This window comes from Fundulus heteroclitus, chromosome 19, assembly GCF_011125445.2.
Source record: "Fundulus heteroclitus isolate FHET01 chromosome 19, MU-UCD_Fhet_4.1, whole genome shotgun sequence".
NCBI classification, from domain to species: Eukaryota; Metazoa; Chordata; class Actinopteri; order Cyprinodontiformes; family Fundulidae; genus Fundulus; species Fundulus heteroclitus.
Window position 1 is genome coordinate 27,091,822 of NC_046379.1, and position 12,910 is coordinate 27,104,731.

General features: G+C 40.7%; 1 protein-coding gene across 1 annotated transcript; it reads left to right on the forward strand.

Moving 5' to 3' along the window:
• Window positions 1-659: 659 nt before the first annotated feature.
• LOC105932828 (adaptor related protein complex 5 subunit sigma 1) lies at window positions 660-12,146 on the forward strand. The gene is made up of 3 exons (XM_012872118.3): window positions 660-934; window positions 7,954-8,245; window positions 10,658-12,146. Exons 1-3 carry the CDS (start codon window positions 753-755, stop codon window positions 10,784-10,786), a joined length of 603 nt encoding a protein of 200 aa, XP_012727572.2. The 5' UTR covers window positions 660-752; the 3' UTR covers window positions 10,787-12,146.
• The last annotated feature ends 764 nt before the right edge of the window (window positions 12,147-12,910 follow it).

A 12,910-nucleotide genomic window follows, 5' to 3' on the forward strand; every position in this document is an offset into this window, starting at 1 on the left:
GACACAAGTAAACCTCAGTAACGTCACATCCTCACGACTTGTTCTGCTTTTCAGTATCCACGTGTTTGGAGGGAAAGAAGATAGTAAAGTGACCATGAAGGGAGAATGAATGTGCTCTTTCTTTTTATGCTGTCAGTGTCACAGCAGTTTAACCCCAACCCCACGTCTAACACACACACAAACATACATTTAAGTGAGCAGGGCCTTGCTGACTGAAGAAGCGTGACGAGCAGCTGTTTGATAACCAGTTGCTTCTGTTTGTCTGCTGAGACACTGATCTCACTCAACCTGGTTGCAGCCTCCTGCTTGTTCTCATAAGAACTCTTTTAAAACATCTTATGTGTGAAATCAAAATGAATAAGAAATGTTTATATATATATATATATATATATATATATATATATATATATATATATATATATATATATATATATATATATAAATTCTGCATGAAAATGTAGCTTATTGGTCTGATGTATTATCCTAATCTTGAATACTGTGTTTTCATTTAAAAAAATCATAACAGAAATAAAGGTCTTACGCTATTTTATTAATATGCAATAGCCATGGCTTCAAAAAAAAAAAAAAAAAACAATCTCGAGCGCCCCCACCTGGTAGAAACGTGGCAGTGTAACAATCCGGCCGAGAGTGGTCACCTGATCAACGCGGAAGTGAGGACCCCGCAGATGCCATGGGGACTTGTTCGCAGAAGCTGAGAGACGTCTCGCAGCTTTGTGAGGTTATCCACGAAGATGGTGCGGTGCTTCCTAATCCACACTGTGTGCCCAGTCACTGCTCTGTCCAGCGGGGAAAGCAGGGTGCTTTACTCCCGGCTCTTCGGTCCAGATGAGGCGGTTCTGTCCGAGCAACACCGTGGGCTCAGCCCGGAGGAGAGGAGACTCCTGCAGAAGGAGAAGATCTCCGTGGTGGCCAGGTGAGCGCGCTGGGAACAGTCAGGCTTTCCAGTTATAAATCCCCAAACCAGAGTGTCACTGTTACTGATGTGAAAACAGAAAGAAGCACAGAATAAGCACAACAGGGAAACACTTCTAGGTTTGTTTTGTAGTAACACATGCAGAGTTTTGTGGACATGAGTCCGTCAAATCTGGCTGTTCAATAACAAGATACAAAGGTATAGCAATTAACATTTTCTCGCTGTGTCTATTAAATGCATCAAAAACTAAAGCCTTTTTGTCCTACGCTTCAACATACAGTTATTAGGAGCTCAGTAGAAATCAGATTGAGATTAAATGGTTCATACAGTTCTAAGAAACCTTCTGAATGGCTTGTGGTTGTTACATTTAGTCGTTGAATTAAAACGTCCCTCTGAGAAAGTGAGTTAATTTTTTTAAGCGGAGGACTCGGGTTCTAGTATGGAGCTCCCTTAAGGGACATGGGTAAAAACATATTTTGCATTATCTGGCAATAAATTAGTAAATACACCCTGATAAGATAAGATAACATAAGATAAGATAAGATAAGATAAGCTTTATTGATCTCACATTGGAGAAATTCACTTGACATATCGGCTCAGTAATCAATAATCAGAAGAAGGTGCCAAAAGTAGGACAAGGTGCATCAGTTAAATACAGTGTGTCCTCGTATATACGGTGGATAAAAAAAAAAAAGTATATAAGAAAAATAAGAACAAAAATACAAAAATAGAAATAAGGCAGAGGATGTCTTATGTACATTCACGGTGACTTATATACATATGTATTGACATATATTCAGGTGGCAATAGCAGCAGAAGTCCCTTCTTTCAAGATTATTGCACAGTTTATTAAATATAATTGCACATTAGTTATTACAGTTACAGTTATAGTGCAGCATTGTATAATCTGATCTATACAATCACGGCGATAACACGTCCATTAAAAACTGCAAATACCTTTGAAGAGCCTCGACGGAAACGTGTGTCTACATTCTTAACTCTTTGGGGCAAAATACTGATTGAAAATCGATCTATTAACTGCTCATGTTTGTTTGTGTAAGGTTGAGATGGGGCAGGACATGAAAACGACCTTTATTTAGCCAGACTACCAACAGAAAAAAAAGACACAATCAAAACTGTCAGATGACTTATTACCCCGTGAAAATAACAAAAAAATTGTCCAAATAGTTTGAATGCATTTTCTCTTTCTTTACTTCTTACGGAAAGTTTATGTTTGTCTTAGAAGGGATGGAAGGAGATGAAAAGCTCATGTTTAACCCGGTTTGCTTTTGCATTTTGCACATACGTAAGTTTGTGGTGCATTTGTATCCTAAAGGAATGATATAAAACTACAGATATCTCACTAACTAGATATTAGCACACATGGACAAACCTTATTAAAACCTTACATTGTAGCGGAAAGACTTTCAGTATTCAATATGCCGCATGAACCGTCTACTAGGTTATTGCGAGGGAACGCAAAACCTTAGTGAGGCAATGCAAAAGTCCCATGTCCTCTAGGGGCCTCCGTAGGTTTGAACCCCGTTTGTGTCATGAAGGGTGCAAGTTCTAATGACTCGCTGTGACCCGAGAATAAGGGAGCAGCTGAATGGACTCATCTGTTGTTGAATTAAAAAAGACTACTCCTTAAAATCAACAGCCCAATTGGAATCAGCGCACTTCAGAGAAAACCAGAGATCAGTGTTGGCCAGTCAATGCTTGATATGTGTGTCCTTACTTGAAAGTATCCAATTTCACAAATGCATTCTTTTGGTGCTCCTAAATTAATCCATAACTGTAACAACTAATGCATTACGTCTGTGCACGCTGCATACCGTTATTGCCCTCAAAAGATGTTTAGTTACAGCCTAAATGTAGCAGTATTTGTGCTATGCTACCGGATTCACTGGGAGTGTGACGGGATCTCGTGATTTTTGAACATCAGGCTGTCAGGCTGTGACAGCAAGGCCCTGTCTCAATATTCACACCAAGCCCTGCGCACTTCTATGAAGTGTGTACTTGGTGGAAGTGCACTTAAGGGTTCGCGTGGGCAGGTTACACGAAACCTGCCCACGTAACACACAAAACAGGAGGATTGGGACACTACAGGTTATGTCATCAACTTGAGCCCCGCGACACCAAAAATTATGGGACTAAAGATTATTGCTAAAGATTAAAATTAAAATTGCAACAAGCAATTATTTTAAAGGGGAAGCACCGAACTTTGAGAGGATTAGGCAGACCCGGCTGCAGAAACAAATTACAGGGGGGGCATTCCATTTTTTTAGGGGGGCACACTTTAAAAAGAAAAAAAAATTATATATATATATATATATATATATATATATATATATATATATATGCTTCAGGCTGAACAGTGGCTCTGTGACTACTGTAACGAACAAACAAATAGTAATAATGTAGTCAGTGTTGCCAAATTAGGCAGCCAACCAATTAGGCTTTTGAACACATTGAGCTGGAAAAAAAATAGCTTATGGGCAGATAAAAAAATTTCGGAAGCTTTTCATAACATTTGTTGGGCTTTTAGAAAGAATTACTAACAAAATATATCAAAATAGTCATTATCTATTTTTTAAATAAGTTGAATCTGTCGATCTGACATAATCAATGAATAATAGTTATAATGAATAATATTGTTATAATAAAACAAGAAAAGAATAATAGTTAATCAAGTGTTTCGTCAGTGTAAACGCCCAAGAGGGGTTTAGTTCTACTTATCAACTTAAAAATATTTCATGACTGCGTGTAAGATAAATGTTTAATTGAGCTATACTGAGAGAAATTACGTTTATATTAAGGTAGATTTACAGCTCATGTTGGGAAGCTATTTCTAACTTATTTTTTTCCGGTTGATATATCCTGATTGTTAAAGAGATCTTGTGTGTTATTTGGTTGTCTGATTGTACATTTTGTTTGGAGCCCATATGCGCAGTTTTTTTCTTTGCTTCAGCGCAGTTGTGTGCTAATGGCATGTTCTTATGTGTTTAATAGTTCTGTGCTTTTGAAATGAGAGAGTTTGAGATTTGGGCTTGTTTTTTTATTTTAAGTTGGGCAGGTTTTATGCTGGTTTGGGTTACTGGAAACTAACAGTGACATAGGGTAACCTGTAGCGCTGTGTCTTAAGTTAAAAGTCCAGCATAAGCTACACGCTAATAAACATGAGCGCTGGTGTCAGGGTGAACACTGACTGAAGTAACAATTCTGACTAGAAGAGGTTCTGTAATTACAGCAGCTATGAAAACAAGGAGCAGAACAGCTTGTGCTCGTAGCTGTCCTAGCTAACCCTGCTAGCGTGAATGTTTATTCCAGTTTAGACTTCAGTGCTGGCATTTCAAACAGAAATTAATAACGCTCCTTCCAGCTCGCTCTCTGTTTCGTTGTCACTTCTTGTAATTGTTTGGTAATCAGACCAAATTTTCATCCTGCTCTGCCAACACCAACGGTGACCACAGCCGAACTGCGGCGGCGGCCGGCGCCCACTGAAGGCTATAACTCAGTGTCCCGCCCCACTCCAGCTGTGATTGGCTAGCATGCTGCAGTCAGTCGTTGATTTGATTGGTTAAATTGTATGATTGGCACATCAAAGACAGTACTAAAAGGACGATGGCCACTCCGAGGTTAAAAAAAAAAAAAAAGACAGCTTCCAGTCCAGGGCGGGCACAGCTGTCTCACAGGGCGGGCACAGCCCCCCAATGCCCGCCCATGCCGCCGGGTCTGGGATTAGGCAGAGCGGGTATTATCACAAATGAGAGATGAATGGAAAATAACATTGTTAAATATATACTTAAAATAAATATAAAATTACCGAAAAAAATAAATGTGTGCCTTTCATTAATGATAGCACCTTGTGACACTATTTTCTTTTGTTACTGAGAATAAGTAAAAAATAATAATAAAGACATTTGATATTTTTCAGAACTATTTCTTTTGTAACAACTTCAACAGCTGCTGCAAGGTAAAATAAAATCAACATCGCACACAGGAAGCATAGCTGGTTGCTTATGATATTAGTAAATATTACAACAATATCGGGTGTGAGATATACCTTGTTTTCTCCTGTCCTCTGCGATTCCATCACTCTGACCTTTGGCATTTTGGACAATATCCTTTCTGACCGGTGTGAGCATCTGCTGCCGTGAATCTGTCCTGCTGGTTAAATATTACATCAGCATGTAAAATGCAAGTTCACAGCACTTGGAATTTACTAGCCAATGATCTTTATATGAATATTGGGCACACTGATGATGCATTTCTGATATATTCGCGATAAATTGTTCTGCCCTGCTTTCCAGTTGAATTTTCTAAGTGCAGATGTCGGTATAAAGAATTGGTTGTCAATTTTGGTTTAACTTCTCCTTTTCTGATGCGCTCTCCGAAAGCATAGCAGACCTCTGCCTCCTCACCTTTCTGCTTCTTTCTACATCGGGACGCACTAATCAGTTGAGGTGAATGAAAATCAGAGATTATGGACAGCAGCTAGAACGGGCGGGTCATCCTCCAAGAGAACCAGAAATCTGTGGCGGCCAGGAAACGCCCGATCAGCCATTCTCTCTTCTGCCGATGCGCCACGATCGCACCAAAACTAAGGCGTCTCCCTCCATCGCAGGCTCAGAGGGAAGTTTTACTTTACACTTGAGTGTTTTTGTCTAAACTAAATAATTTTTTTTAGATATCCTGAAACCTAAAACAAGTTAAATTCAGGTGATTTTTATTTATATTGAGCCAATTCCCAGCAGATGTAATCTCTCTAAGCACTTTACAACAGAAAACAAACACAGACAGATTCAAAGTCTATTCCATACATTACAATTCGGTCCTAGCAATTAAACAAAGCAGTCAAGTTCAGTTTATTGTTTAAATTGGTTAAAAGAAAGTTTTCAGTCTGATTGCATCAAGTCATTGACTTTGCAGCAATCCTTCCTGCTGAACAAGCAGCGGACGATTGATTGCTCCGAGTCTTGTAGCGGTCCCTCATACTGAGCATGCATTTAGGAAAAGTGCCTAATTTATTTATTCACTTGATTATTTATTTAGCAGTGTTGCGCCTGCTCGTGTTTTTCTTGAAATCCTGCTAACATGCCGAGGCACACGTGAAAAAAAAAAAAAAAAAAAAACACCTGCCAAGAATCATGGATTTCTGGTGGAGGCTGTCAGTCTTCTGCGCGTTGGTCTCATTTCTTTCCAGCCGCGGCAAACGTCGGAGAGCGCTCACTCCGGCTGGTGGAAGAGACTCTCATTACCGCTCCGCTACGGCACGGCACCCTGCTACCGTTTAACAGCCTTCTAATGCTGCTTTGATCATTTGTCTGGCACAGCGGAAGAGTTGGCTTTCTCTTCGGTTTGCTCATGTAATCAGAAACACCGGAAACCGGGGGAAACAAACAAAGAAACAATAACAATTACGCATGCAGCCATGCAGAATTAGATTCACAATAGCGTTTCTTTACATTTATCCTCGTTATCCAGCAAGAATATTGAATTCGAGGTGTTATTTTTGACATTGTAGTGCAAACAAAGGCATGGCGTTATCATAACCAAAAGGGTTACCATATACAAGCTTAGGGTTAGGGCTTAAGGCTATATATGGGACAAAGAAATTAATAATACTGGACAGTCAAGTTAAAAACATTCAGTTCCTTATTCAGAAATTCTCACTGTTTACTTTAGGAAAACAAAGTGATTTATTTGCTCCTAAACAACCAAAAGAAACGTGTTTTAGACATTTAACAAAAGCCAAATATCAACAAAAATATGTTTTCCAGCCAAAGAACAAGGTAGGACCTTACCCCCTCTACTTTAAATCAGTTCAGTGAGGGTGTTCCTGTAACAACCCTGCCTCACTCCTCACTTTCAGCCGTGAGACGTTTGTGGGCCTTCGCGCTTGTCCAGCCTGTTTCACGTCAGCCCACTGCTTCTCTTTGAGATCAAGCTTTACATGACTTTCTGTTCCTCAGTCCTTGGTGGATTTACTGGTTTGTTACGGTCATTGTCATGCCTCTGGGTCCAGTTGGGGTACAGCTTTATAATAATTTTTTTCTTACAGGTGGCGTCACATTTTCTTCAAGCACCCTCTGATATATGGTCAATTCTATACTAGTATTATCAAGAACAACGTAGTCACAGATGATTGATTCTGATTTCCTCACGTAAAATTAATAATTCAAACGTTTTGCAATCGTATGTACTTAGCTAGTTGGCGTAATCTATATATCTTTTTTACTTGCTTAGAGTCTCATGCTGTGGAAGAACAAGCAAAATATTCTCCTCATCCTCTGTATTTCAGGTCGAATGCTGCTCGTGAGGAATAAAATAAGCTTTGTTGTGAATTTACACTAGCTGGCCAGTAGGGGGCAGTGTACAGAGTATAATGAGCTCCACCCACCATAAACAAGATGGCAAGAAAACGGCTTTTGTTAGCTGTCCACTGGCCCCAATGCATTTAGTTAAAGTTTGTAAAGGAAGGTATCAGGAGAAACATTTTATGACGTGTTATTTTGAGCCATATGGCTGGACGATATAGAAAAATAGCATATCGATAAAATAGAAATTACAATGATCGAAATTGATAATTATGAATAAGCTCATGACATATATTTTAAGTGCTGCCCTGGCGATTTTATGCCATCATTTAATTATCTATTTTTTAGATATAGAACATACAAACACCAAGTTTTAAAGTAAAAAAAAAAACATCCATACCTGAAGTTTTTGAGCTTGGTGACGGAGCTTTTGTCACCAAACATTTGTCACCAAGCGTTTGTGATTGGTCGGGAGGATTAATGACTGTAGTGTTAACTTACATGATAGGCTAGAACGCAAGAGGAAGGAAAACTGTTCTTCTGTTGAACTTTTTACTGACCATTTTCTTTCTATCTATTTATCTATCGATCCGTATATTGCTATTAAATTGTCGTCCGGGCCTATTGAGCCGTAGGTTGAATTTGACAACGTCTAACTAGTTGTGAAGCACATTAACATCCGATGCTTGTCTCACCAAGGCAGGTCCGGAGTGCCGTCTCTCTGTGCCGGGAGGCCTCAGGTCGGCAGCCGGTCGATGCGCTGCCCGGGGACGAGGCTCTTGTCCTGCAGGACGCAGACTGCGGGGTGGTGCGTCTGAGAGCGGGCGACCCTTTTTCTCAGGAGGTGAGCGTTCTGTGGCTGGCGGTCCAAAGTCTTGGCTTCACACTGGTCTGCGAGCCACACGAGAATCTGCTGCTGGCCGAGGGAACCTTGAGAAACCTGACCAGACACTGTTTGGAGAGCCTGCACATGCTGGGGCAGGGCAGTGAGGTGAGCAGATGGGGGGGTCCAGGGTAAATGTTAGTGCACAATGTCATTTGTCAAAATTAGACTAGAAGCAAATGTCCTGTACTGAACGTCTGGGAACTGGTGGGATTATGTTTTTTAGGAGAAACTAAGAACTAAAGGCTTGCTTAGTGACTCCGTGATATAAAGATGCCTTCAATGTTTAAACACCAGATCTTTCACCAGCGTGGCCTGCTTCTCATTGTGACATAAACATCTCCGCAAGCTCATTAAAATAACAGAACATCTGCATGTTTCATTACTCGTCCTTCTTTGGTTTTGCCGTACGACTCCTCGATCATACATCGACGGTTCCTTGGATGTTTTTACCGCTTAGAAACATTTCAAGGTTTGTCACTTGTTACAACCGCAACACCTTATGTGAAAGACTGACACAAAGTTGTGAAGATTGGGGAGGGAAAACCAGCAGTTTAACTTCCAAAATGTTTTACATATAAAAATATATAACTGCTGTTGTACAACGGCCAACAACCTTGAGTCAATACTTTGTAGGACTTTGCATCAACTAAGGCTGGAACTCATGCTCAGTTATATCGGATAGAGAGTGGCTCTGAACATCAAATCTTCAAATCTTGCCACGGAGTCTTTCTCTGATTTTGGTCAGGACTTTGACTGGTCCAGGCTAACACACTGTAGCTCTGGCTCTATGTTTCGGGTCATTGTCCTGGTGGAAGGTGAACCTCTGCCATGGTCTTCTACACTGCAAAAAGGGAATTAAAAGTAAGTAAAATTTTCTTGAAATTAGTGTATTTGTCCTTGATTTGAGCTGCAAGTTTGAATGATCTGCCAATGGAATAAGATTTTTGCACTTGAAATCGGAACAACTCATCTCCATCATCTTATTTCAAGTGCATTATATCTAATTATCTTATTTTAGGGATCAAAATACTAATTACTTTGGCAGATAAAAATTATATTTACCTGCTGAAGAACAAATAGACTAATTTCTCATTTTCAGTTCCCTTTTTGCAGTGCACAGCCTCTAACAGGTTTTCTTCATGTATTTAGCTCCATCTTCCAATCAGCTCTGACCAGCTTCCCCATCCCTGCTGAAGAAAATCAGCCCCACAGCATGATGCTGCCTCCACTGTGTCTCACAATGCGTGGTGATTTCAGGGTGATGTGCTCTGGTCTCCTCTGAATGTCTCACCTTCTTGCAGGACAGGACTTCTTTCAACAAAGAGTTTCTTCTTACCAGTCCTCCATAAAGGCCAGATCTGTGGGTTGCACAAATAATAGCTGTCCTGTCAGCATACCACCGCACCTCAGCTGTGGATCTCTGCAGCTCCCCAGAGTTACTGTTGGGATCCTGATTGCTTCTCTGATCAATGCTTCTCAGTCTCAGTGGACAGCCGTGTCTTGGCGGGTTGGGCCCTACTCTATGTTTTGGATGATAGACTGAATGCCGGGCATAATGTTTCATAAAATTCCTCTGCTTAAAACTCCTCCACAACTTTCCTCCCCGACCTGTCTGGTCCTTGGTCTCCATGATGCTGCTTGTTAGCTAATGTTCTCTAAGAAACATCAGAGGCCTTCACAGGACAGCTGGATTTTCCGCTGAGATTAAGTCACACACACACGTTGGTTTCAATGACTCATATCTAGCGGTACCAGAGGTAATGAGGTTGAGGATGCGAGCCACGAAACTTTCCAAACCCTGTGTCGTCTTTCTAAAGCACCGCTGTGTGTTGGTCGACCACATAAAGTCCCAATACAACAAACTGAATTTCGTGGTTGAAACATGACGAAATACGAAGAAGGTTAAGGGGGTGGGAATACTTTTGCAAACCTTTGTAAAGTTGGGTATTTGCTCGGATAAGCATGAAGCGTACAAACCTGCATTTAGCAACAGAGCTGAAACAGATCCCCGACCTTTCAGTGTTTTTAGCCACCACTTTAACCGCTAGCATTCCCTCCTGACAACACTTTATCCTTCATTTTGTTCTTCCGCCAGATGTTGTGTTGTGTAATCTTTAGAAGTCAATGGCCACTATGTTCAGATAGGAAAACTAGCATGAAGGTAAACTGTCATTAAGCTGCCTCTTTAGTTCTTTTAACTCAGAATTGGAACTACAGTCTAATTAGAACTATGGTCTAGCATCCTGTCCAAATGTTGAATGAAAAGTGGAAATTAGAGTGAAAATGCCACCTTTTATTCTAGTGGAGCACACCAACGTCACAGTAAAAGCCCGATTTTGGCCGCATCATGCTGTGGGAATGCGCATCAATCTGAGAGATCTACGCTAATAGCAAACGGATTTGCACCTGTAATCGCTCCAAAAACATCTAAATGTTGGACAACTGCCTTCTGTTCACATGAAAAAAAATGAAAACTTGCGATGTGGGAATTGTCACTAACAGCAACTTTCCTCCCAGGTCCTGCTAAAGAGCAGCCGTATAGACGTTCTGCTCAGCCGCCTACTTCCTCATGGTCAGCTCCTCTTCCTCAACCACCGCTTCGCTCAGAGCCTGGAGAAGGAAGTAGCAGCCTACACGAGCAAATGAGCCGGAACTCCACAGCCGCAGCCTCCAAGATGTCGACCGTCGTCTACAGCGGGACTTCCAGTTGGAACCCAATAACCGGGGTGCTTGAACCAAGCTAGCGCCGTTGTTTACTTTTTGTGACATTTCTGCACGAGAAGCAGACCGGCAGCCTGGTCGCAGCTGCTGCTGTCGGAGATCGGGAGATGCGTAAACACAGAGTGGGAAATATCTCCCTCAGCCCACTTGCAGCTTCACCACTGGCTGTTTACTGTGTGGGAGGCTTCGCTTGAAATCGTGTTTGTCAAATTGAAGTAGTGAAAAAAAAAAAAAAAGTGCGATATTGAACGGTGCAGCTGAGGAGGCCAGTTAAGACTCACTTGTCAGGATCAAAATCTGCCGTTTATCGAATCCACCAAGCTCCAAATGTCACGATGCGGCCCTGATGAGGCGGGATGGAGCGGCTTTCGTGTGTCTTCTGCTGCTGCTTCCAACCGTGAGAGGAGATGGAAGTTGACCAGTTGGTGTTTTGAGTTCTGCTATAATAACATTTTTGAGACCTAATGGAAGTTACACATGCATGAAACTATATAATTATAAGAAAAATAATGGAACAAAAGAAAAGTAATAAAAAGAAGAGTGACAGTACCAGTGTTCTTGCAGTCAATTCAAAGTGAGTGCTTTGTAAAGTTGGATTTTTCCAGCCAATATTCTTTCCTCCATTTTAACGCTGACATCAACGTTCAGAAGCCATGTGTAGATTTTTAGAGACACTGAGACGTTTGGAGGGTTGATTTTTCCTCATTTTTCCTTTATGCAAAATAAAGTAAATGTCTTGGATTTGCTGATGCGCTCTGTGCATGCCTGTATGGGAAGCAACATTAACATCCATTCGGTTTTGTTACTCTCATTTAATCCCGTCGAGAGTTGCTGGGTATCGGCGCCAACGCGCAAACACACATTTAGTGGACCTAATTAAACCGAACTGCCGTGCAGCTCTGGGTGACATTAAAGGAACAGTTTGGGATCTTTGAAGTGAGGTTCTAATGAAAAGAGTTATGGGCAGTGAATATTTTACCTGCAAGAAGATAACTCTTGGTGTCTTCATTTAGCATCAATCCACAGCAGCTGGTCCCAGAAGTTAAAGCTAACGATTTACCCAAGAGGAGCAAAGATCAGTGTCTCGGAAACTTCCTATTGGTTTATAGTAAAGCTATTTCATGAGCCTTTAAACTGCCATCCCATTTGCATCGTGTGGTTATTTACACAGGTGATGGAGACAAGAGGAGGTGCACCCCTCGTGGTCTTCCTGTGTGTAGCACATGCTGACAATACCCTTCCTTTATATGCTAAATGTCTGAAATAAAAGCAAATCTATCCATTATCCATGGTATCCTTGCAGGGTTGCGGGTGAGTTGGGGCAAATCTCCAGTGCTCATTGGACCACGGTTCTGGAACACCTGTCTCTGTCTATGAGTCAGTAGGCCATAACAGCAAAAGGAAGCTCTAGTGGGTTCTAACAGTGCTTCTTTTAGAGAGTTTGAATAATTTTGAGTCGGCTAGCATCATCAAAAGAAACAATATGTGTTGAATTTGGAGAAACCACTTGTAATAGTGGCTGCACTGTGCTTTCTAAATGTTTTGGCTTGATTTACTGTGCATACCAAAATAAAAATAACCTACTTGATGCATGACTATATGTCTAATTATTCATGTATCATGTATGGTCCAGATTCTGGTAAAACTGGGGAATATTTTATAGCTTAATTTCTTAAAATTACTTTACAAAGTTAATGTCTTTTTTTATTTCAGGGCAGTATACTCTCTGTCTTTGTTTTAATAGTAAAACCAGCATATTGTAGAGTGACAAACCTGAGCTTTTGGCTAAATAAAGGGGCTGTTACAAATCAATAACTAACAGTTATTCTAAACGCCTAAAAGGCAGAATATTCATGCCAGACTTGTTGGTTATAAGCAATTCTTAACAGGTGCAAACAGGTTCGGGGACAAATCAAAGCAAACTTTCTCAACATTGTACATCTGATTTATTTTCACCCTATGCACAATCATGGTACCCTTTAAAGGCTAGTTTACTGTTTTTAATATATATATATATATATATATATATATATTATTATTATTATTATT